Genomic DNA, 26075 nt, shown 5'->3' on the forward strand with positions numbered 1-26075 from the left:
ATGATTTACGTTCTCTGTTGGGTGTTCTAACTATCGTGTTACTAACGAAATTTGTGCTGCGAAAATTATCGGCTGGTTGTATTTCGTAAAGTTATCGGAGTATAAGCTGAGATTTCCTAAAAGGACATGTGTGATTACATGAAGTATATATGTATATATGCATGTGTATGTATGTATATCCATAATATTTAAATGCCTGTTATAAAAATCTACAATATAGGGATCAAAAACATATGTATATGGAAAAGAACCGAAACAGTTCAGTTTATTACGGCTCACCAGTGTCGATACTGTGGATTATGTGAGAGGAGTTAACATTTTTCTTGCATTTAAGGAATAATATTTTTAAATGATAAAACTTAAATTAATAAATCATGCGACTTCTTATTAAGTTTAACGCGCCAATTTTGGTTTTAATTGTTTTTTGCTTATTTACCTCTCGTGTGGGAGGGTTTTCGGTAGTGAAAGTGAAGCGATCGACAACTGCCCCAGTTGAAGTGTTTACGACCACATCCAGTGCAACGGAAGCTCCTGATTTCACCACCGCCGGTCTGGAGGATGAGGAAGATTACACTACCAGAGTCTGGGAGTTGCCTCCTAAAGGAGATACAGGTTTGTAGTCTCTTAGTGAGGATTATATTATAAAATTTAATTATGTTCGGGACCGACAGACTGGATATGACTACCATGCTGGTTGTTGTTGCTTTCAAAACGATGTTTTTATTCATTAAATGAACCAACTTTTAGGTTAAAGGGTTCAAAGGTAACCTGCGTAATTTACATAAGATTTTACAAATTATTCCAACGGCTATTCTTAGAAGATGTACTCCAGTTGAGGACTAAAACGTGAACTTTGCCTAACAGTAATGAGAGAAATAGCGATTATGACAGTTTTCCTTTACCGTTACTTTTATCGGAATGTGTTTGGCAGAAAATCGCTCTTAAAAATCTCTGTTTACAATTACTATGAAAATTTGACTGCACGTTTCAATTCGAATACTGGACTTAGATATCTAATTCTTTACCTTTATGTTATTCCTTAATTCTATGATATATTTAATATGTTAGGGACCGAGTGGTACCACAGTTTAGGAAAATTCAACAAATGCAAAAACACTCAGTTATCATTGTACTAATATTTCAGAGGGTATCACAGCTAAGCCTGCTTCTAGCCTTCTAATTAAATGCGATACTTGTCCAGAAAATGTCACGTGTGTGCCGCAAATTCAGTGTCCGGCACATGTGCGGATGAAAGATCATGAGAAACCGCAGATTTGCGATCTTCCTGGTGGCACTTTCGGTTATTGCTGTCTCACTGGACAGAATCACACAGGTAAGTATCGCTTGCTGACCAATTATAATCTTATTCTTATGTTTTAATTGTTCTCTCTTCGCACCTTAAATCGTTGGGCAGCTAAACGTGCTGGCACTGAGCGCACGCCCTTCGCTGATTTCCTACCATTGTCGGTGTTGGAAGAATCCCGCCAGAAGTTTGAGAAATTGATGCATAATGTGGCAATGTTGCCGGTACGACGCGGCCAACCGGAATTCCTGCATGGCATAGCCTTCCACTCCAATGCCGTTGATGATAAACAAAACTTCCATTTGTCGAATTCGGCTATGCAGCAAATAATAGCCGGACAACTGTTTTCTAAAAAGTTAGTGGGCTCTTATTTAACCATATTTCAAACACTTATTTGTACTTGTTTTGTATTAAACTAGAGAAGAGATACCTGTAGATGATCTTATCACCAATAATGTTCAGGTGGATTTTAAGAAAACGCCACTAGCTCACCACTGCTCAGGACCTCACCACTGCAGTGAGCCGAACGCACGTTATCGTTCCTTCGATGGCGTCTGCAATAATAAACTACCGCACCGCTCACTATGGGGCTCAGCTGGCCAACCTATGGAACGTTTACTACCACCCGCATATGAGGATGGCATATGGACGCCACGCTTGCATTCAGTGGATGGATCCGAGTTGATGGGAGCACGTGAAGCTTCGCGGCGTCTCATGACGGACGTGGACTTACCGCATCTAAAATACAACCTGCTTTTAATGCAGTTCGGTCAGTTCGTTGCACATGATGTCACACAATCGGCATCCGTACGACTGGGTGAGCAAATCTGTTGCAAAACTTTTAGTTTTTAAGGGAGTCTTCTAGTCCAAACATGAAAAAATATAAATTTTTCATTACTATGCTTCATTACTTTGGAATATACAATATGTAATTTCCTGAAAGGGTTATCCAAATTTACTTTTTTTAACTTAAACCGTTTGATCCTCACCATACCGCAAGTTTAAACAGTTAACTTACATAGAAATTTTTAAACTTTCTCTGTAACTAGAAAATTTGTAATATTTTGAAAAATTCGTGAAAGTATAAGAAATAGTGAAGAAGTAGTCGCCGCCATTTTATGAAATTCAGAATCCGTCATTCACCGTCACCGCTGATTCGGAACATACAGCCATACAAACTAATTGTTCCAGATTAAGCCCTTGTATAGAAAACGTTTTGATTTATTTCGTTTATTCTTAAAATTTGAACAAACTAATGAAACAGAATAAGTAGTGATTAGATATTTACATTGTCAAAAAACACTTGAAATTCGGGCTTCTAGTCTAGAAAAGCCACTTAATAGAAAAATATTTCATGGTTCTTTGTTTTCGCTCACACAGAGGGTGGTGAGTTGGTGGAATGCTGCACCGCAAATGGCGCTCAAGCTTTACCCGAACATAAACGCCATTTTGCTTGTATGCCGATAATGGTGTCTCCCGATGACGATTTTTACGGCACATTCAATGTGCGTTGTATGAACTTCGTACGATTATCACTCGCACCTAACACCGATTGCAAAGTCGGCTATGGCAAGCAGCGCAGCAAAGTGAGCCACTTCATCGATGCCTCCACAGTGTATGGTTCGAGTGAGGCTACCGCTCGGGAGTTACGCGAGTTCAATGGCGGTCGACTCCGCATGTCCAAGGATTTTGGTCGAGACCTACTACCCATGATAAGCGACAAGAAGGCTTGTGAAAGTGATGACCCTGGCAAGACTTGCTACAAATCAGGTAGGCTACCATGTTGTTTTCCCCATAAGGGCCTTTAATAAGCTTTGATTGTTTCGTGTTACATAGGTGACGGTCGTACCAACCAAATCATATCGCTTATTACGTTGCATGTTCTCTTTGCACGCGAACACAATCGGATCGCTGGAGAGCTGGCGCGTTTGAATTCCCACTTAAACGATGAAACACTCTTCCAGGAAGCACGGCGTATACTCATTGCCGAACTTCAGCACATCGTCTACAATGAGTACTTACCGGCAGTGATTGGACCAATACAGATGAAGAGGTTCCGTTTGGTACCTCAGCATCACGGTTATGCCAAGGGTTACAGTGAAGAGGTGAATCCAGCGATAACAAATGAGTTTTCAGGAGCAGCATTTCGAATGGGACATTCGACAATAGATGGAAAGTTCCATATACATAAGCGAGGCAATAAAGTGGACGAAACCATCAACATTCCAGATGTAATGTTCAATCCGTCGCGAATGCGTATACGCACATTCTATGATGACATGCTTCGGACCTTATATACTCAGCCAATGCAAAAAGCGGACAACTTTATAACACACGGTGTAAATTGTTTGAATTGTGAGTGTGAACATTTATATTTCAATAGATCCGATGTTTATTTTTACAGCTGAGTCGGTTTCTGTTTCGTGGTCACAATCCGTTTGGCTTGGATCTGGCGGCTTTTAACATACAACGTGGACGTGACCAAGGGCTACGCGGATATAATGACTACTTGGAAGTCAAAGGCCTTAGAAAACTGCGCTCTTTTAAAGATTTGCCTGAAGAGGTATTCCGTTTCGCATAACTATGCCTTTGTTCTTATAATTATTGTCCCCAATTTAATTCCAAGATTGGTAACAAACTCGCCGCGGTTTACCGACATCCTGACGACATTGATCTCTGGGTGGGCGGCCTACTTGAAAACCCACTTAACGACGCAGTTGTTGGCAGCACTTTCTCCGAAATAATCGCTGACCAATTCTCACGCTTCAAACATGGTGACCGCTACTTCTACGAGTATGGTAAAGATGTGAATCCCGGCGCTTTTACGTTGGAGCAACTCGATGAGATACGGAAAACGAGCATGGCGCGCCTAATCTGTGATAATGCTGACCATTTGACTTTGATGGAGGTACCACCGTCTGCCTTCGTGCAAGCTGGTTTTCCACAGTAAGTTTCGTTAATTTGACTTTTGGTGGAATATACCGTTGGTGATTTTCTCAACAGCAATGCACCAGTCCGCTGTGACAGCGCTAACCTACCCTTTGTCAACTTACGTGCCTGGCGCATGAATTAAGCTAAAGAGGAGTTTTTATGGCTTTCGTGAATTTGGAGGAACGAGTAAATAATCGGTTGCATCCATTATTATTTGTTTTTAATTTTATCTGCGTTCATAATTTAATAAGCTCATTCAAAGATCCGTCGAAATGCTGAAATTTTAAAGTTCCAATGTTCGGGCTATGCGATTCTACACATTTGATGAAGTCAGAAATAAAAAAAAATTTTAAAGGATAAATAACCTATGTGTGTGGTGCGTTAGAGGCAATTAAGTACGTAGGTTGCCTTTTATGTTTCTGGAGTAGGCAACCCTAGTGTTGCAAATTTGCAACTCACAATTTTATTGTAAAGTTGGGCATTTTTGATGTTTTATGTACATATGTATATTCTCAGAACGTAGCACTGTTTGTGTTGTTTACAGTAACTTAAAGTATTCCTCTCAACCAAAGAATGGGATAAAATCTCGAACATTTTCGCGCGATTATTTTCGACCACTTTCGACGAGTATGATGGCATAAATGAACTTAATTAAATTTTTGACGATGAACCTCCATCAAGGACCAGTGTTTATCTATAATATGGTGAATTCAATCGAGGTCGTAGATTACTCCAAGACGAATTTTGGAAGGATCATCCAAATCAATTGTTGTTCTGGAAACTTTGATGCTGTGCGTAAACTATAGGTATTAGTGGGACTAGCGTAAATTCAAATTTGCATGAACATTTCACTGTAAAAAAGTGACATCGTGACAGGTGATGAATCATTGCATTTACGCATTTAGAATGTATATTTTGGAGGAAGCTCAATCAGAGTCGATAATTGGATCAAACGCATGCAATTTCGAAATTCAGTAAAGCGATTTTCGATTATAAATATTTGTTTTTGTTCTCAAATCCCGAAATATAAAAGATAAGCTACGTAATACAAAGGAAATTGAAGATTTTGTAGTTGATAATCTCACAAATCTCAAAAACAGGGTGCGCAAATACTGAGTCGCCATTTAAAATTTAAATAATTTTGAAAAATATATGTTTTATATATTTATGTCCAATAAATATTTTTTATATATTTTAAGCCCTTTCAATTTATTTCAACTATAATTTGAAAATATCAATCTTGTGCCCGCTTTATAGACCACGGTAAAATAAATTATTTCTGAGCGCGTGCGCGTATCGAATTTCCATTTGAGCTCGTCTAATTGCTGTTGAAACCAGTAATGTTTTTCATGGATGTATTGAGCAAATATCCATCGAATACACGAGTTCAATGATTATTTTGGCACAACCAACTGTGAATAGCTGTACCTTTTTCAATTGTTAACGCCGCCAGCCATTTTAAATGGCGCGTAGAATTATCTTTATTTTCAAAATATAAATACCGATTTGAAAATGGAATGGCTTCAAGTTTTGAAGAAGCAATAGTGTTTTAGCACATCCTCGTGTTTTAATGAATCAGCAACAATAGATTTCGGTAGTGCAAAAACCAAAAGTTGTCGGCCCATAATTTTGGCCTCTTTTTATGAATAGCTTCGCACAAACAACACATAGTACTCCTTGTTGACAGTTTGGCCGGTCGGAAGGAATTTGGAGTGCACCACACCTCGATAATCGAAAAACTGTCAAAGTAACCTTGAGTCTTGATCTGCTTTGACGTGGTTTTTTCGGTTTTGGTTGATCGTCATTTTCCGGGTCGTAGGCATAGATCGATTTAGGGTAGTCGGAAAGCACTGTTTCAAAGACGTTAACGACGAATACGTTTTCGCGCGAAATTTAAATTAAAAGGTCTTACTTTTTTTTGCTCAGCTTAATATTTAATACACTACTACTTGGGGAGAGGTTTGAACCCATAGCACTCAATTATGGCACTGAAAATCGGAAAATACTTTAGATATTTTACCATACCAATATATTTTTTTTTTCGCAGGCACAATGAAGAAGCTCATAAAATATGCGATTTAAGTGCTTGGAACACCTAAAACTTATCTCGTTCATCGTTGATGCTAAGCTGTATTATATCCAAGAAAAATAATTTTAATAAATTTCATTAACTTCTGTGTTTTATACGAAGACCGTTTAAACCGGGTCCAACAAATTTCTGTCCGATTTTTACGGATATTGTGTACAAGAATGTAGTACGCGGTGGTTAATTTCAGTCGCAATAATGGCGCGAAGGCTAAGTACTTACTGAACCGAATATTGGCAATGCTACTAATGGAACTACCCGCCAAGTAGCGTACATATTACATAATAAAAATATATAAAATATATTTAAAATGTGCCCACTCTAATAATTTTTGTAGGCAAGTTATTCCATTTCGTATGCCATAATTGTTGTCGAGTATGCGATGTGATATTGTGATGCAACGAAACAGCACACAGACTTGATTCTAAACTGAAAAGTGTAATATTTAGTCGTTGAATTTTATTAAAAAAAAAAACAAAAATATTTTTACTATCCATTTTTTATGGCGTTTTTATTGATATCTTAAGAGTACAGAAAAAAAATTTTACAAAAAAATATTAAAAATTAAAATAATTAGAGGGAGGAGAGACAGGTGTAAAAAAAAATGGCGCATCCTGGTGACATTGATCCTGACTCTCCTGGTGGTCTGAAAAAAAATCAAAAGAAATTCTTAGTCAGTAAGGATGCTGTTATAGTCCTTACCTCAGGGAACACGACATTTTTTTTTTTTTGAAAAATGGCGACTGTATGAAAATAAAAATCATTTTTTACGCTTTTTTTTTTGAAATTCCTGAATTTCTTTAAAATATTAAAAACAAAGGATTAAGGATTATATAAAGATAAAGGATTATATAAAGAAGGTTCACACAAAATTTCAAGTAAATCGGTTGTATAGAACTTGAGATAATGCCGGTACCGTGTGGAAAAAAGTACTTTCTAGAAAAACGCGTTTAAGAAAGTGAGTCTACCTACCTACCGGGATGGGTACTGCGTCACTAAAGTAACTGTAGCTCTTAAAATAATTTTAATTTTTAAAAATCCTTTGGAGTATATGTTCTTAAGGGTCTAAACTTTAAATATATGAAAAAAAAATCGAATTTTTCAAAATTCTACAGTAGAATACCCCCTTAACTATACAGATCGCAAAAACAGCCTCCATAAAGAGAACAAAAGAGATAGCACTCTTTGCTTTAGTGTTGTCAATTGACGCGACTTTCGAAGCTCTCATCAAGAGCAGAGGTACAATGAGCTTGAAAAATGTTCTCTCAAATATTTTGAGTTGTAAAATAATAATTTTTTATCTCTCATATTTAGACCTAACTTAGCCCTCCTTTCTAGGTATTACAATTTTTAATATGTATGTACACACTTACCTAACAGAAATTGCTTAATTATTTGGAAAAAGTGTTAGTAAAGATAACACATATAAATATCTATTAGGAGGTGTAGTAAGTATAGCTTGTATACTTTTTGCGTTTCACTTAATTTGCGAAATCATCAAGCTACAAGTGTTCGATGAATTATTATTAGCAAAAATTTCCAACAATTGAAAAATCAAACAAGTACATGTGTGTATAACGATTTATATAATAATATTTTGTGTCAATTTGATTCGTTGATAATCTATTAATCAATTTGAGAAGACGTAATCTGTGTTTATATTGTTGGCCTATGATATTTCTATCGGAATGTTGGCTGTCGTCATATTTATTGAACAGGAATAAAAATTTAATTATCAGTCTTGTGCGAATTGCCTTAAAAGTGGAAAGAATTTAGTACTTCCAATAAACGGAATGAGAAAAAACTTTGCAACATTAAATCAGTACCCCTATTGAGCCCAACCCTTAGTGGGGGGGATATTTCCCTAGAATTGAGAACAAATAGGAAATTAGTTCAGAAACATTTTCGCATAGCGGAGGAAGTACTCCATGACAGCTGAATAGAATCTTCTGAAAAAAGTTGTTTGAAAACACACAATTTCGGAAATTATATAATTTTTCGTCACAACCTAGAACATTATGGACCATTTTGCTTTAAAATTCCTCCTGTGAGCAAGCGGTCGGTTGCAAAATATTTCATGATAGTTTAAGTTTCGATTTTGAGGTACAATTTAATAACAGCGTCAAGATATGTCAACAAATTAAAATTTGGTTTGGCAACGGCCAATATCTGCTGGATGGTGGCTCTGGAGAAATGAACACTAATTTATAGTCACAAGAAGAAAAAGGCCTTAGCAATTTATGAAAAAAAAGTTTATAGTCCTTTGCGCATTGGCAACGGCGAATACCGAAGTCGATGGAACGATGAGCTGTACGATATATGCGGCGCCATTGACATATGTAGTTCAGCGAATTAAGAGACAGCAGCTACGTTGACTAGCAACTTTAAGGTATTCAACGCAGTACCCACCGGGGGAAGCAGAGGAAGTAGAAGACCTCTACTTCGTTGGAAAGACCAAGTGGAGAAGGACCTGACTACAATTGGAATCTCCAATTGGCGCTAAACGGCGAGAAGAAAGGACGACTAGCGCTGTGGTTAACTCGGCTATAACTGCGTAAGCGGTGTCTACGCCAACAAAGGAGAAGAAGAAGCACTATATATACACAGACCTTATACAAAATGCAATAGATTTGCGTATTAAGCTTCCTTGTGTTAATACCTCATGCATTGGCTCAGGTATCCCTGTTCAAGTTAGCCGAACTGTTTAGCAACCATTAACTAGGCATAACAAAGAAGATATGTTCCAATGTTATTTATTTTGGCTCAAAATTAGCTTAGATCCCACGTTCTTACTCTATTTTTTAAAGTAATCTTCTTAGCAGTAAGCAGAGATCTGATTTTATTAGATTAAGACAATAAAAAAGTGGTTTTCATATACGGTATAGGACGCCTTTAAAGAATATGAACTGATTTCCTCCACATTTCGTATAAAATATATAACTTAGCATTCAAGTAATTTAATAGTTTCTCCGAAGCTTATTAATAAGTCTTACCGATTGACCGATATTTGAGTATACGTTATAAAGTGAACAGAAAGGGCAAATAATCAATCTTTGATAATTTAGAAACCGATTCCCAAAAATTATGTTGTCGAATACACGAATCATCCGTGGTGTCTTGAATAAAAAATAATGCCAAGTATCTTTGATCTATCTCTTCTCTGACTAAATTGTTTTTTCAAATAGCCGCTCCTTGTCAGGCATTCCATAAGCTCGCAAGTAGTACAGTGCGTTCATAAAATAACGATCTTCCTTTTTTACAAATTAACAAATGGTCAAATGCGTTCACTGACGCACGTCCTAATGTGTCACGCCTTACCACCAATTAAGAAACGCTTTAATGCAGCCTTTCTAACGAAGTATCTTATAGTTTGCGAAAGGACCATTACAAAAACTGTAGAGTATTTAAATACGAGTAGTACATTTGTGAACAGGCGATCTGATCGTTATGGAGAAAATGAAAGTGAGATGGCTAACCAGGAAGAGGGAGAAATCACGTTTCCACTAAAAGTGAGGACAAAGCCAATATTCTCCTTTTTGAGTAGAAACTACTGCGCAATCTAAGAGAAGCTACCATGAATTCAAATGAAGCATAAAAGTCCTGTAATTGTAAATAAAAATATTTGTAAATAAAAATTTCAGCTGTGTTTAATAATAACAGCATTGAGGATTTTACATCAAAAATCAATTAATTCATTATAATAATATAAAATAAAGTTTAAACAATTAGTATTTCGTCGAATGACCGTTGTTGAATAACACAGCTGCGCATCTCCTAGGCATGGAGTGCACCAAACGTTTGCATTTCTCGAGAGGTGTGTCCTTCCACGCCTTCTTCACAGCACTCCATAATTGCTTCGTATTTGACGAATTCTCTTTCCCTACAGCTTCTTTGACCTCTGCCCAAAGATTTTCAATTGGATTAAGGTCCGGTGACTGATCCGGCCAACACATAACCTCAACTCCATTTAGAACAAACCAATTTTTTCCGAACCTGCTGGTATGTTTGGGGTTGTTATCTTATTGATAGACCCATTTCAACGGCATTTTCTATTCAGCGTGTGGTAGCATCGTCGACTCCATTATTTCAACGTACAAATTGGCATTCATGTTTTCTTTAATTCAAAATAACGGACCGTACCATAGTAAGGCAAGCACCCCAGTACATTGATTTTGGCACCTCCAATTTTTACCGTCCGTGAAACATATTTAGGATCAAATGTAGCGTTTACTGGCCTTCGCACATACTGTCGGCGTCCTCGGGAACCAAATAAAACAATTTCTGATTCATCGGACCACAATATGTTGCGCCATTTTTCGACTGACCAATGCAGGTGCTTTTCAAGCCACTGCTGTTATTCACAAACCACTGCTATTATTTCGAACACAGTTGTATATGATATAAAGTTACCCGGAAGTTCGAAAATATATATTTTAGGTATACAAGTATTTTGGCTCAGGGAAGTATTGACTCGATTCAAATTTTGAACACACAGACATACCATTGTCAAAGAAGGACTGTCCTTGAATTTTAATTATACATCTCACACATTGATCGATATTTTCGATAAAAAGTTAACAATAGTCACTGGGGTCGACATATTCGGCACCTAGGGGCTTGAGCAGTTTTGGTTTGATTTGGATAATTTATATGCAATAGGTGTATGTCTAGTAAACCTGGTGCGGGTGCGGCCATGCCCACTTTTTCAAAAATTTTTATTCACAGGTGCCCCATGCTCCTATGATCGCCTGTGCAAAATTACAGTTCTATACATACAAAATTACAGTTCTATGCATATTTATTTATTTATTTTTATAAATATAAAAAATAAGTTTAAGTTTGATTTAAGTTTTCGTCTACCCAATTTTAAGAAAGCATTTAACGTCTTGGTTACTTGGTTCGGTAAAGTTAGTTGCAAGTTACTATTATATAACACAATTTCTTCTACTCTGTGGAGAAAAACATTATTTTTCGGACGCACTGTATGATACGAGTGTTGCCAAAAACTTGTGCTACATTCATCTTGCAAGCGAAAGTTGCATTCTCGCACATTCAAGTGACTTAGGTTTAATCTGATATTCAAATATTTATATGTAATACTATCTGTTTTCAACCGTATTCATTAGTCAACAACTATTCTTAAATATCCCAAAGAAGTTCTTTGAGATCTGCACATGCAAGTACATATATGTATAAGTCGGCTTGTAGGTCTGAACTTTCAACTTCTGAAAGATTTAATTACAAATTGCTAAGGATTCGCAAACGCAAATATGTGGAATATGGTGCAAAAGCTTCTAATGTGTTTTATTAAAAATATGGCTGGTTGCACGCATGTACTGTGTACATATGTAACGAAATGTATGAAATGAATATGTATGTATGTATGCTATTTTACAAGTGTAGGTCTATTTGCCAGGTGTTAAGGCGGGTTATTTTGGTCATACTCCACACGGTTACATCCAACTACACCAAAGTCAGCGTGTTTTTGTAAAGCTTCCGCCCTTCCTTTCTCGGTTAAAGTCTCCCATCGTTTTATAACGTTGTCTAGCACTCACATTTTCAAAACAAATTCGGCGGTATTGAGGCCACAATAGCCTACACACAAACATATCCATATCCTCGCACGCTATGTATGCGCACGGACTGCACGGGCTGGATGTGCATGGATGTGTGCGGCGGTCGGGCCGTGTTTACGCGCTTACGGTCATTATCCTGTTCGACATTCAATGAACTCTTGTAATTTGTTGCTGGTTGTTCAGGTGTATGTGCATATTCCTCGCTGCCGGCTGCACACAGCAGGCCGTCAGCACCCAGGAAAGTCAAGTGCCCCATCAATTTGCGTATGGAAGTGCATGCAACAAGTGCATCCTAAAGCTGCGGATGAGCTTTCGCTCATCCCAACACATTGTGCTCGCAGCAGCAGCAAAAGTCTCCCCCGACTCGTTGCGTATTCCGATACACCCAGCTGCAGCGACCGAGTGAAGCACAGCAATTATTGTAAACAATCGCCACAGCCACGAAGTTAGCCAATGCGAGCGACTACGAACATTTTGATGCGTCGGCAGCTCATTGGCGTTTCAGCTTCGGAGGCGAACGGTCGTGGTTGTTAGCTCGAACGACGCAGTGTGGAAACTTGTGTTCGTTAGTCACTCGCCTCGTGGGTGGCAAACAGTGTTGTGGTGTTGCGTTGTTGATTGCAAGTGAACGGTATTATTTCGAAATCAGCGCGATCCTACAAGTGTTTCGCCGTCAGAATGCAACGGTTGATTGTTTGAAGCAGAAAACATTTTGTGCAAGCGGAAATGAAAAACGCACATACATACTTACATATTTGCCAACATCTACGCCTTGTTCCCCAATTATACTGGCAGCGCGTTCTGAACTTATGCTCAAAGTAATGCTTAAATATTTTTATTATGTAATGAAAGTGTGTGTACTTGAAAGTTCATTAGCGTTGGCGCCATTTAAAAAAATCCACAAAGAGTGAATTATTATAATTATTTGCTTATAGATAATGGAAATTAAAGTCTAAATATACAAATATACATATGTGTTTGTATCTGTGTATGTACACTTGTATACATAATTATACATTTAAAGTACTTAAAAAGTGAAATGCCGCATGATAAATGTGTGTGTGTGCAGATCTGTGCGGAAGCCATTGTTCCACAGATTGGATAATTAATTAAGTGTTTTATAAGTATTTGTTTGCAAACAGTTTGGAAAAGTGTTAATTAGAAGACAAGTTTGTTTAGCTGTAGAAGGTGAGGAAATTACTGCTCTTGATTGTTTCAAAACAGAAAAGTATTTTCGTCCATATTCCGCGTTTCGAGACCAAAAATAAATATTTATTAACTTATTGTTAATTAAAATTCCTCGCACAAACAAATACACGAAACATATAACTCGGTTTTCTGGTGAATGCTTCCAAGGAGGTGTGCTGTCTAATAGTACGGGGAACTTTGCCTATACATATGTATATGTACCTCTGAAGCATCAACACGGAATTTATAACAAAAGAACAGCTTACAGTCTACATAAACAATAAAAAAAACGAGAAAAAATGTTAACTTTGGCTACAGGGAACCAATAATACCCTTCACTAATACAAACACATGATTCGTTCAGTTTCTATGGCAGCTATATGCTGCAGTGGTTCGATATCGGCGGTTCCAACAACCGTACAGCTTCATGGGGAGAAAAGGACGTGTTCAAAATTTCAGATCTTCGTGCTGGTCGTGGTGCCCTATATTTTATAGGGTCTTCGACGGTTCCTTCTAAGTTTTACAAACTTCATGGAACACTTAATATACCCAATTCAGCATTTTATTGTACGCAGGTTATTAAATATAAAATGCTTTTCGAATAATTTATGAAATAGGTTTTTTGCATTTTCGCTAATTATAGAAATTTATTATCATGAATTGATGAAAGAATATTCAAAAAAAGTGGAAATAATTTTATTAAGTTCAGAGTTATCGTTCGCACGCACCAATATTCGATGCCTATAGAATTCGGGGTTATGAAACGGTATGAATATTGTTTTTTTTATTAGATGTTTTTTTCATGGCGACTTTGTCCTGTAAGACTCAGATGTGAAACCAGATTTGAATTGCCGGTGTTTCTCGATCTAGTTTTACACGAAAACGCATATTTAAAAATTCCCTTCACCTGTTTCTATCAATGTCGATACTGTTAGATTTAGATGTTAGATCGAGGTTCCCAAGAGCATCGAGTGGTATTTATGTTAATCCGAACAAGTTCAAGTGTGACCGAACATTTTATACTATCACAATTTCCTGGGAATGAATCTCAGGCATTGTCAAAAATCCATATTAATAAGTGTACCGATACCAACCAAATATGATATTTGACTAATTAATGTATATTAACGCTCGGAGACTCACTTAGAATCAATACTGCATTTTGTACGAAATATTTATACTAAAATCAAACTAATTAAGTAAAAATTTTATACATATAAATCTGAACTAACCAACATATTCGGTATAAAATATGCTAGAATAAGGAAAATTATTATATTGTATTTTCACCTGAGTTTGCTAAGATATCTTACACATCGACCGATTAATTCGGTATAAAGCCAACCGAAAAATTTGAAGTTCTAATTGTGATTCTCATTTACCAATTAAGGGCAACGGGTAGTATAGACCCGATTTTATCCCTTGGTATTACGACGAGTTTCATTAAGATACCTCACAGATTGACGAATTTATAAGGTACAAAGTCAACCGGATGTTTGGAAATTCTAACAATAGACATTGACGATTTCAAAGCTGAGGAAAATTTTCGATCCATTTATTCAGGTGCGAAAAAATGGCGGTAGAACTGAAAGTTTACGAAGAAAATACAAGAATCTGCGGTCGACAAACAAAACGCGAAAATTTCTGCGAAAGAACTTGTGAAGAATAGCACAGGGTTTCAGTGGATATTCCTCTGATGGATACAATCGGCGAAGATTTGAAGACGCGTTTTTCTAGGGAAGTATTGGAAGGATTTTCACTGTATTTACTGGTTCCTGAAAAAGTATGTGCTTTGAAAATCAAAGAACCTGTGACGAATTCGAGCTCTGAACGTTCTTTTTCCACACTTCGCCGCATGAAAACGTGGCTGAAGACGAACATGCTTCAAGACAGATTGTTCGGCCTAGCGTTGCTGCACATGCATCATACCATTGAAGTCATTGCAGAAGAAGTTCTCGAAAGATTCTCAAAACTTGACCCACATCGTTTTGTTTTGTGACATTTTTCTGTTCAAGACACGAACTGACTACAGTATTATATAGTACATTGCAATAAAGTATGTCACCCGCACGTCTACGATTTATAATATATGTATATTATAATGGTCTAGACCAATTCGATTCATATTCCAAATTGATTTTATTTTATCATTTTTATCAAAAATGTCACACACACATCTTCAAAATTAAACTGTATTACAAGTACGAGTATAACCTATATTAAGGGTTCACTTAATTGTAGTAAGGCATTTACGATATTGACCGATATATATAGTACAAAATTCGACCGGAAGTTTGAAATACGTACAGGTAAAGGGGATGGGGGTAGTAATGACCCGGTTTTATCCATTTTAGACATAAGGCTATAATGCTATCAGAGGTTAACGCACTCTATATTAGATACATGGCGACCAATGCAAGTATTTACCCGAATTTTGGCTCAAGGTCACACTATTATCAGAAAAAGATTATGCCTTAATTTAAAAAATATATTTAAAGATATTTTCGGTAAAATATTAACTTTATTCACTGAGGTTCACATGTGTGCTATCTGGGGACGCTTTACATTAATGGGGTTTTGAGAGCGTGACAGTAGTCCGATTCCGAAGATATACAATACCAGTCTTCTATGGATGCCAAAAAATACGTGTACCAAATTTGATCAAGATCTCTCAATTTTTACTCAACATATGTACGTCTATAACTCGAATTATCTATCTATCTAACTTTTAGGTGTTAATAAGAACGATTAGGTGAACAAAACTGATTAATAAACTCTGTAGCAAGATGTTGCAAAAGTATAAAAATCCGAGATTTTTTTTATTTTTGTGTATTTTCTAAACAATAATAATAAATAATCGATTTTTTATTATTTTAGTAAGTTTTAAATAGACATGCATATACATATACATATAAACAAGAGAAACAAATTGAAATGTACCACGCATCGCAATGCGTTGAGAGGAAGCGCTTATCAGCTGTAATCAGAACATGCATAACGTAAGGGTCAGCTTGAAATGCCCTAGCGAAGAGATAATAGTGCTGCTCTTTTGATCCCTTGGGATGGGTTCTATTAAAACGAAGTTTCCCTTTGCAATATTTAGTACTCTAATTAACTTTCAATTGGCTAAATTTAGACTTGAAGTTCATATGGGACAAAAGTTTCGTTTCGTTTGAAACCAATAGAAAATTTATGAATTGATATAAAGTTCAAAACAGCAAGCAAAAAATTCAAAAATTTTGATGATTTATGGGCTGGAATTGAGGAGCCTTGGTATTCAATCCCAAAGGAACGATATCAAGAACTGGTGGACAGCATGCAGCAAAGATGTGAGCGGGTGCTTAAAAATGATGGATATAGTACAAAATACTAACGAAATGAACAATCTTTTGCAATTTTTTAATAATTTTTATAAATTTTTGTACCTTTTTTTAAACCCCTTTTCAGATTGTGCTATTTATGTGTCCCAGCTGTCATATAGGATATTGATGTTTTCGTCTTTTTTTGGCGATAATAAAATATTTATTGTTTCAGTGTTATAGTTATATTAAAGTGAATAATTTTTAAAATAAAACGCATTCCTCTTTAAATCCGTAAGTGATAAACCTAAGCAATAAATAAATGTTTTCTTATTTGATGACCAAGTGTGCTATTTATGTGTCCATGGCTGTATATATTTTTTCAACCTTGTCTGTGGATGTTGTGTAAATTGACTGTTGACTCGTTGACTACGAAGTTCTCGGCTTTACAAACTCAGAAACGGTTCTTAATTGAATTTCCTAACCTCAATGTTTACCTCTTCAAATTTCTTTTCAAAAACGTTAAATTACGATATGATTTTACACCTCTTGATTTATATGTAGATGGCAACTCTGAGTCTTTTACTCTTCTACGTTGTTGGCGAATCCATCAGCAAAATTTGCCAGATAGAAAATAAATCAGAACAATTTGATAACATGCTCAGAACTGAAAATAATTAAGTTTTCAAGCGCTTAATGAGACAAATAAATGTATGCTATAATTAATTCTAATCTTCTGTGTTCTCCATTGAGATGTGTAAGGTTTGATTACAACAATATACTGGGCAATTTTAATCTTACACCTATCTATAATTGTTTACGTACTAAACTGTAGGTTCATTGGACTCACAATTGATTGTTCGTTGTATGAGATATGCTCATAAAATAATATGAATTAATTTTATCGTGCTTCAAGAGTTAGTATAACAACAAAAGTTCTCCACTAAACCTCAAGTTTTTGTTTTTTTCTTTAAAAAAGTAGGGAACCTCGAAATTAATTATCTTTATTTAAACGGATTTCGGCTCAAGGGCACACTATTATCAGAAAAAGATTATCCCTACATTTCAATAATATGTTTAAACTTTAAAGAACCTTTAATTACTGAGGTTCACATGTTCAGTATCTGGGGACTTGAAAAGTTATGGTCCGATTTCTACTATATTTGACGTGAGACTCAGGGTTACCATTTGCTCAAGGTATTGTCACTGAAACTTTATTGATGCTTGATCGATGACCTAAGTTTAAGCAAGATTGTTTGCACGATCATCTAGATACTAAAACCTTCTTTTCTCGAATCTTTTGAGAGTTCAAAACGTATATGTCTTTGTGAGGGAATATCATCAATAAGTTACCGTGTGAAGATTTTAATGTACACTTAAGCTGGATATGATCGCAGAGCTTGACTAAAACATTTTCTTCAGTAGATTTCATGTAAGCCTATGCGGATGAGGTGTGCTCTCATTGTGAATGTGGCACTTTTATACCGGATTTTCTAAAAGGGATGATATAATTTTTAAGTGCCATTTTGTCCATTTTGAACAAATCATGATCTGTAATTTCTTATTGTATTCAGAAATGTTTGAAACTTCATCATGGAAAGATATACGCAAGAACAATATTTACAAATTATTAAAATTTATTGTCAAAGTAATCGTTTTCCTATTGCAACTTTCGTGCGCTTTTGCCATTTTATGGTCGTAATAATCGTCCTCCTGTGCTCGCCATTCACCGATTTGTTGACAATTTCGAGCGTTTTCTTTACATAATGTTCAAGAGCCAATAAGACACAGACCGCTCGAAGTAATGAAAATATTGCTGCCGTTCAGGCAAGTGTTGCCGAAGACCGCAATTTGTCAATTCCAAGAATTAGGACCATCTCAAACCAGAACCTGGCGGATTTGGAGAAAGGATCTGAGCGAGTAATAAGTATAAAACTATTCTCATTCAAAAACTGAAGCCATTGGACCATCGTAAACGTCGTGAATTTTCTGTTTTCCCTGGGATCAACGTTAACGATAAAGGCTAAAGATAAACAACAAATTATTCTTGAACAACCATTACATCCATATTAATTGACTGTTTGGTGTGATCTTTGGTCTAGTGGTCTGGCGGTTCGTACTTCTTTCTGAAGTTGGTAACACCGTTACTGTCAATGGAGAGCGGCATAGATCGATGATTACTAATCTTTCATGGCCGCATGGAAGAACTTGATCTTGACAACATCTGGTTCTAACACGATCATTATCATCCTACTTACTTTGATACTCTCAGAGGTATGCGTTTCCTTCTAACTCATGATAATCGATTTGGTAGAAATTTGCTTATTCATTTTTGTAAATAATATTATTGCGTTATTTGAGGTGTTTGACTTAATGAACTCTAGAAGATATTCAATACTATCTGCCGAAAATTATTGTGTGAATCATTTTGTGTATGATCAGTGAGTGAGTGATTGTTGTTAGATTCTAGATAGACTTATCGTGCATCAAACTGAAGACGAATTGCGACATGCGAAAATCCTCATATAGACAAAAAGCGTGTACTTAGCGATTCATATTTTCTAAAAATCCATACGTGTGTTCCTTAATTTTTTTTTGTGAGAATATACATATAGAAGAGGTCGCATTAGATTTAGTTTTAAAAATTGTAATGTACCATAGCGCAGTATCGAAACAATTACTTTCAAACATACATATGTACATTAGGCATATAACAAATTTTGACAAAAAATGTTTTTCGTATTTGCAAAAATTGTAAAAAGTTATATGCCTAATGTACATATGCATATGTGGAAGAAAAATTCAGATATGTGGAAGAAAAATTCAGATAGTTGTAAGATATATATATATATATATACATATATAAACCTTTTTATGCCGGTTTAATAACAGGACTGTTGCAAGGTATTAGAAAATGGATTTCTGCTGTCCCCTATTCATTTTACGAGTAGCTCTAAGGATTTTTGACTGGAACCTTTGTATTAAATCAATATTTGTTAAAGAGGTCCGAATCGGCTTCATTTGCTTATAGTATAAGATATTATCCTTATTTATCGACTGACATATTTGTGGTCTTACTGAAAATGTACAGAGTATTATAGTTTTGTTCACCTAACGGTTGTACCTATCACCTAAAACTAAGCGAGATATATATAGGGCTATGTATATATAAAATGAGGATGACGAGAAAAGTTGAAATCCGGTTGACTGTCTGTCTGCCCGTCCGTTCGTCCATCCGTGCAAGCTGTAACTTGATTAAAAAGTGAGATATCTCGATGAAAAGTGGTATGTGGGTTTCTTAATTAAAAAAAAAAAATCGAGGTCCGTAGATAGGCGTAATCGGACCAGTGCCACGGCCACAAATCGCCATTAATCGAAAACACATAAAGTTCCACAACTAAGCGCTAAATTAAGATATAAATCTGGCACCTGTGGCCACAATTTTTTGAAAAAGTGGGTGTGGCCTCGCCCTCTAATAAGTTTAATGCACCCATCTCCTAAACCACTTAAGCTACAACAAGCAAATTGCTGAGTACAAATCTTATAAGAACTTCTGCCGATAGTGTGAAAATGGATTAAATCGGAGGATAACCCCGCTCACCCTGCATATAACGGTACTGCTAAAAACTAATAAAAGCACGGTAAGTACTTAATACGCCAGAGGCATCCATCTCGGATGGTATGAGAACGCTTTAAGGGAGCCGGTGTAAAAATTGGACGACGGCGTGGCACCACCCACTTTTTGGTGTTATCCCATATCTCGGGACCCAACCAACCGAATTCGACGAAATTTAGTGCGTGGTATTCTTCTTAGAGTCTCACATTGTTAAAATGGACGAATTCGGGCAATAACCACGCCTACTTCCCATATAGTACAATTTAAAAATCTACTTGATTCGTTCAGTTTCCAGCACACAAATCAAGAAGCAATTAATATAACGGGATAAAAATTTGCACGAATAATGTCTTTAGGGTGTGCTATCCTCTAATCAAAAACTGTTCAAGCCCCTAGGTACCGAATATTTGGACCCCGGTACCTATTGTTGACTTTTTATCGAAAATGTCGTTCGATGTGTGAGATATACTTGTATAACTGAAATTAAGGGATAATTTTTCACTTATAATGGTATATGTGTATCTCAGAAATAGGCTGAATCGAACCAATACTTCCTTTAGCAACCATATACACAATATAATTGTTTTCAAACTTCCGGTGACTTTCCACCGCATATATCAGTCAAAATAAAAGCTATCTCAAAGAAAATGAGAGAGCGTGTTTTACTCATAACCGAAAATAGAAAAAATATAAATACATACAATATATAACTAATATCCGGATTTTCGAGCATCCGGCTGACATGTGACATGTTAATAGTATTAAGAAAACTAGATAAAATCGATCGCTACCACCTCAAATTATCGTTATATATTACACTTGAATATGTACCATATAATGATTGGCTTTCATTCTTGCAAGTTGCTGCTGCACCAGCCTTTATCAGTCGTTCATCTGACATGAAATTAGTAACTTTAATAATAAATTTCGTATTTTTTAATAATAATGTTTCAATTTTATATAAAAGGCATGAGCTATGCTTTTCTAATTGCGTCAGTAACTCTGTTTACCAGCTCCAAAGAGTCACGTTTTGCCTGAAACCCAAATTGCCGCGTTATTTAGTATTAAGGGGGAGCCTGCTTTAGAGGGTTCTATACAAAGTATGTCGCAAAAGAAACAGGACTCTTAAACAAAATAACAAAAAATTATTATTTTCCAAAAGTTATATTTTTTTATTCAAAGTAGTTTCCATGTGCTTCGATACAGCCTTTAGCCCGGTCAATTAGCATTTCAAATGAGTGTTTAAGGTTATTTTTCGGAATGCTCTTGAGAATATCGGTCATCGCCTTTTGGATAGCTGAAATGTCCTGAAACCAGTGTCCTTTCATGGGCAAATGAAGTTTTCCAAATAGGTAAAAATCACAGGGTGCCAGATCAGGTGAGTAGGGTGAGTGATTAATGGTTAATATGGAGTTTTTTGTCAAAAAATGAGTGACAAGCGTCGACCGATGACATGGCGCATTATCGTGCAACAGGCGCCAAGACCCTGCCTCACGGTATGGTGGTCGAGCACGACGAATGCGTGACAAAAGACGCTTCATACGAGTAACACCAAGGTAAAACACAGCATTAATCGTTTGGCCAGTTGGGACGAACTCTCGGTGTACAATATCCTCGGAATCGTAAAAACAAATCAGCATTGTCTTTATTTTTGACTTCTGAAGACGAATTTTTTGCGGTGATGGCTCGTCTGGATGCTTCCATTCGGTACTTTGACGTTTGGTTTCGGGATCATATTGAAAGCACCACGTTTCATCACCAGTCACAATCGAATATTTGTAGTTTATGTCCTTTCTTGACTCCTTAATCAAATCCTTACAATGTTGGATTCTTAGCAATTTTTGCTCTTCAGTCAATTTGTGCGGAACAAACCTGGAGCACACCTTCAGTAGACCTAATTTATCTATCCAAATGCGATGAATGGAGTCTTTGGTGATATTTAACTCCATTTCCATGTAACGCAAAGAAGATTTCGGCTCATTCTTAATAAATTCCTGCACTTTTTCAATATTGTTTTGGGTAATCACTGATTTTGGCCGGCCCGACTTCTGATCGTCACAGAGGTCCTCACGACCTTCTTGGAATCGCTTAAACCACTCATGCACATTACTACGGGATAGGCACTGATCACCATAAACTTTTTTCATCATTTGAAATGTTTCAGTAAACGTTTTCCCAAGTTTAAAACAAAATTTAATATTTGCTCTTTGTTCAAAATGCATTTTACGGCTGATGACCAAAAGCTGCTGTCACTTTTTGATCGATAACATCGATGGTAGTTATCCAATTGTCTTAAAATTTTTACGAAATGTCAACAAGAGGTCAAACTTTTTATTTCATATACCCACTAATAGGTGGCGCCACCAGAAACAGTTATATTTAAAAAGTTCTGTTTCTTTTGTGACAGACCTTGTATATTTAAACATCATTCACAATTTTTTTGGATACGAAATTTTTGATACTCTGCCTTTGGGAAGCAATGCCCGATGCATCTCCCATGTGTATTTGTCGGTCGGCGGGCAGGATACAGGTCGCAATTTCTATCTTAAACAAGAAATTCAAAAAGATTCATATTGCTTAGTAATTTATCTTCTAGTTAAACTAAAAAGAACCCAAAAAAAGTGTCAAACTTTAGAAATTTTTTAAAATTTGAAAAAAAAGTCGTTTACTTTATGTTGTTTAAAAATATATTCAAACTGGACTTTTCTTAGTCTTTTTTAGTTTAAATAGAAGATAATTTAATATCAAAGATAATGAATTCCAATTCGGCAATTAAGAAAAATCCGAAAAGTCAAAAACCGAGAAATCGCGCGTCAAAGTTTTCGCTTTCTGCTCAATCGCTCATATATCTGCTAGACGCTCGGTCACTATTTTTCTTCTAGCTTCGAAAATATTTCAAATTCCCATATGAAATTTTGAGGACATTATTTTTGAGATTATTTTTAAAGAGATTTAAGCAAAAAAATCGATTTTTTGAAGCTTCTAAATCAGGCTTCCCCCTTAATTTCATGAAGGAAAAGATATATGTTTGATAGTAACACAATATTATTTTGAAAAACTATATTTGCAAAAAATTCATCATTCGATTAAACCATATTTGGTAACTAATTAATTCCAACTAGAGGTCATAGACTCAGTTTTATTAGCACATTTCGTTTCCGGTCCGATATACTAATATTTAGCCAACTTAAATCAAATTAAATATACAATGTATGTATATACATATGTATGTATGTATAAAACTCAAACAAAAAGGCTGCATTTAATATATTTGGTGTATGAAGAATGTCAACCAGAGAATAGGAAACCATTAAATGAAGATATGAGTCCTTGACCGTTTTTATCCACTAGTGTTTAAGAAAACATATTCAATTAAAGTAATAAAATATATCGCTCATTTGCTGCAAGACCGGCATAAGTCAAAAAAATCGATTCGCCAGAAAACGCGTTTAAAGTTTTCAACTGACTACAACCTTACACGGTGACTCCAACTTTACACCTCTTCTCAAGCGGAGCATATAAGAGGTATTCATATGAATTTTTCACTCAACATGAAGTATGATATAACGAAAAATTCTGCAGCATTAACTCCAAAATCACGTTTTTTGAATTATGCCGGTCTTGCAGCAAATGAGCGATATATGTAACTTACGTACACGCATACATACATATGTTCATTATACAAAGTCAAACGGAACTGCGAAATTCTTACATTAGACATTAGACTTACATTAGGGGTGGTATTGGGCCGAATTTATCCATTGTAGGCATCACGACACACTATAAAAAATATTCTGCCCAAATTTCAATAAATTGTCTCACAGAATATGTTCGATTGATGCATTTTCCGCATCATCGAAACAGCGCGAAAAGCAACGATACTCATCCTGGCCGTGTGCAAATTTGAACTAACATTGGGATTTTTCGCCTTTGTGATATTCTATCTCTAACTGATTCACTCAGCGTGATTCTTCAGAAAAAATCGATCGATCTGGCAAGGGCATCAAATGTAATAGATACGCTGCTTGTAACGTTCTGAAATTGAAAAAAAAAAACTAAGGAACATTTTCGATTAATTTATTCAGACACGAAAAAAGACGGCAGAAGTGAAAGATGATGGAAAAAAAACCAAGAACCTGATGCCGACAAACAAAACGCGAAAATTTCTGTGTGAGAATTTGCTACAGGGTTTCGGTGTGCATTCTTCATTTGGATACATTCGGCGAAGATTTGAACACAGTCTTTTCTAGAGAATTATTGGATGGCTTTCAATTGAGTTTGCTGCTTCCAGTATGTGCTTTGAAAATCAAGGAAATGGAAAATCCTATTGACTGCTGGATAGATATTCAAATGCGTTTTGGATAATGACAACGTCGTGCGACGTTTGAAACTCAAAGGTGAACTTGATCACAGGCAGTGGCGTAGGGGGCAGAAATAAAAGTCAAAATACAACAAGTTACCGACTACTGCTTTGGAAACTTTGAAGAACTGAGATGTAGACCTATACCCCATAATTCATAGTTTGTTCCGATAATTTCAAACCAAACACCAGTTTATGTTCTGTAAAGTGAAAGAATTAGAAGAATTTATATGTAAGATAGAAAAAGATTAATTGTACTCTGATTTTGCACATTTCAAGTTATAATATACATTTGTAGTATATTTGCATGTACATATATGCATGCAACTAAACAGCTCTATTGGAATAGTAATTTTCAAAATTTCCAGAGAGCTTGTGCTTTTCTGGATTTTTGCAATTATTAAATTCCAATTATTAAATTTACTACATTAGTAAGACTAGTCCCCACTTTTTTGCACATGCTAGAAGTTAACAATTTTTGTTATTACATATTGCTCACATTATATCTCACTGTGGGAGACTACTTCAAATAGTTGAACACCGTTTGATACATACATATATACACATGTATGTACATGAATACATATGTGTGGAATATTTATTTAAAATCTTCATGTCATTGCTTTCATCCACCTGAGTTGAGCTTTTCACACCTTATCTTCCATTAGGTATATAAGTACATATATATAGACATAATCGATTGGATTTTTCTCATTATTATTACAAAACTTTGAATTTACGATATTATTACACTTCGAATACGTTTTATTGGCTGTGGTTGAGGAACATTCTCTTATAATATATTAATTTATGCGCAATGTATTACTGGAGAATGTGAAAAATCTGGATATGAATGCATTTAATATATGACAATATCATTAAAAAAAATGTTTTGATTCATTGTCACGATAAATAGTTTGTAATCATATTATAATTCACTAAGGTACGGTCAAGTTCGAGTGTAACGGATCTTTATTTAGCGATAACTAACGTCTCGATGTTTTCCAATTATATATTTATGAAATGCGTGGAACCAAGAATGATAAAAATAAATATTACCATAGCTTCATATCGTAACTTTTCCGTAACTTTTCTGGAGCACATTCAGCAGGAAAATCCATTGCTTCGGACGAGGTAACAATGAGAAGAAAGTTTTTGTCTGATACATTAAGCCAAATCTGATTAATAACACATTAATAACTCAATGAATCCGAAGAAAAAACGCAAAAAATCCTATGTGTTAAGAACTATTATTTTCGGTTTTAATAATCCAAACTTAGCAAGAAACATCCTGTAACATCACGGTCGCAAAACAACTGTAAACTAGTGTAATGTTTGCATAAATTTGAATTAGTTATTTCAATGACATACTGCAATTCGATTATTAAAGCAAGTAATGATGGGCTAAATTAAGGTATAAATAAATAAATAAATATTTCAAACTTATAACCATACAAACAAGCCCATCAAAGTCAAAATAAAGACCTTTTTATGCCCTTTAACGCTGTAAAAATATAGCTGTAAGTTGCTATGCTCGTCATCAGTATATGCCAAATATCGCTGTCTTTTCATGGCTACCAAAATCGAAGATCTATGTGCCAATGAATGCTTAACTTACTTGTAATATACACGAGGTCGGCGGCAATATCTCTCAGCTCCATGCTAGTTGTCCATTTTTTAACAAATATTTACATATACCACCCGAATTGACATTAT

The 26075-nt window shown here is 35.7% G+C and overlaps 2 protein-coding genes across 9 annotated transcripts in view; both read left to right on the forward strand.

Moving 5' to 3' along the window:
- Positions 1-225: 225 nt before the first annotated feature.
- LOC105226624 (chorion peroxidase) lies at positions 226-4598 on the forward strand. The gene is made up of 9 exons (XM_011205594.4): positions 226-612; positions 1145-1333; positions 1415-1658; positions 1723-2120; positions 2684-3073; positions 3140-3642; positions 3708-3866; positions 3930-4249; positions 4307-4598. The coding sequence occupies exons 1-9, from the start codon at positions 375-377 to the stop codon at positions 4374-4376; spliced, it is 2511 nt and encodes an 836-aa protein (XP_011203896.2). The 5' UTR covers positions 226-374; the 3' UTR covers positions 4377-4598.
- Positions 4599-12380: 7782 nt separating this feature from the next.
- The window catches only part of LOC105226623 (follicle-stimulating hormone receptor), a 69411-nt gene continuing 55716 nt past the window's right edge, over positions 12381-26075 (forward strand). For 5 of the 8 annotated variants that reach the window (XM_049447233.1, XM_011205591.4, XM_049447236.1 and 2 more), the window contains exon 1: positions 12381-13084. The gene's annotated coding sequence lies outside the window, so the exon portion shown is untranslated. The remainder of the gene's footprint in view (positions 13085-26075) is intronic. The other 3 variants (XM_049447235.1, XM_019990425.3, XM_049447234.1) reach the window with 2 other exon arrangements.

This window comes from Bactrocera dorsalis, chromosome 2 (assembly GCF_023373825.1).
Source record: "Bactrocera dorsalis isolate Fly_Bdor chromosome 2, ASM2337382v1, whole genome shotgun sequence".
In the NCBI taxonomy this organism is placed as follows: Eukaryota; Metazoa; Arthropoda; class Insecta; order Diptera; family Tephritidae; genus Bactrocera; species Bactrocera dorsalis.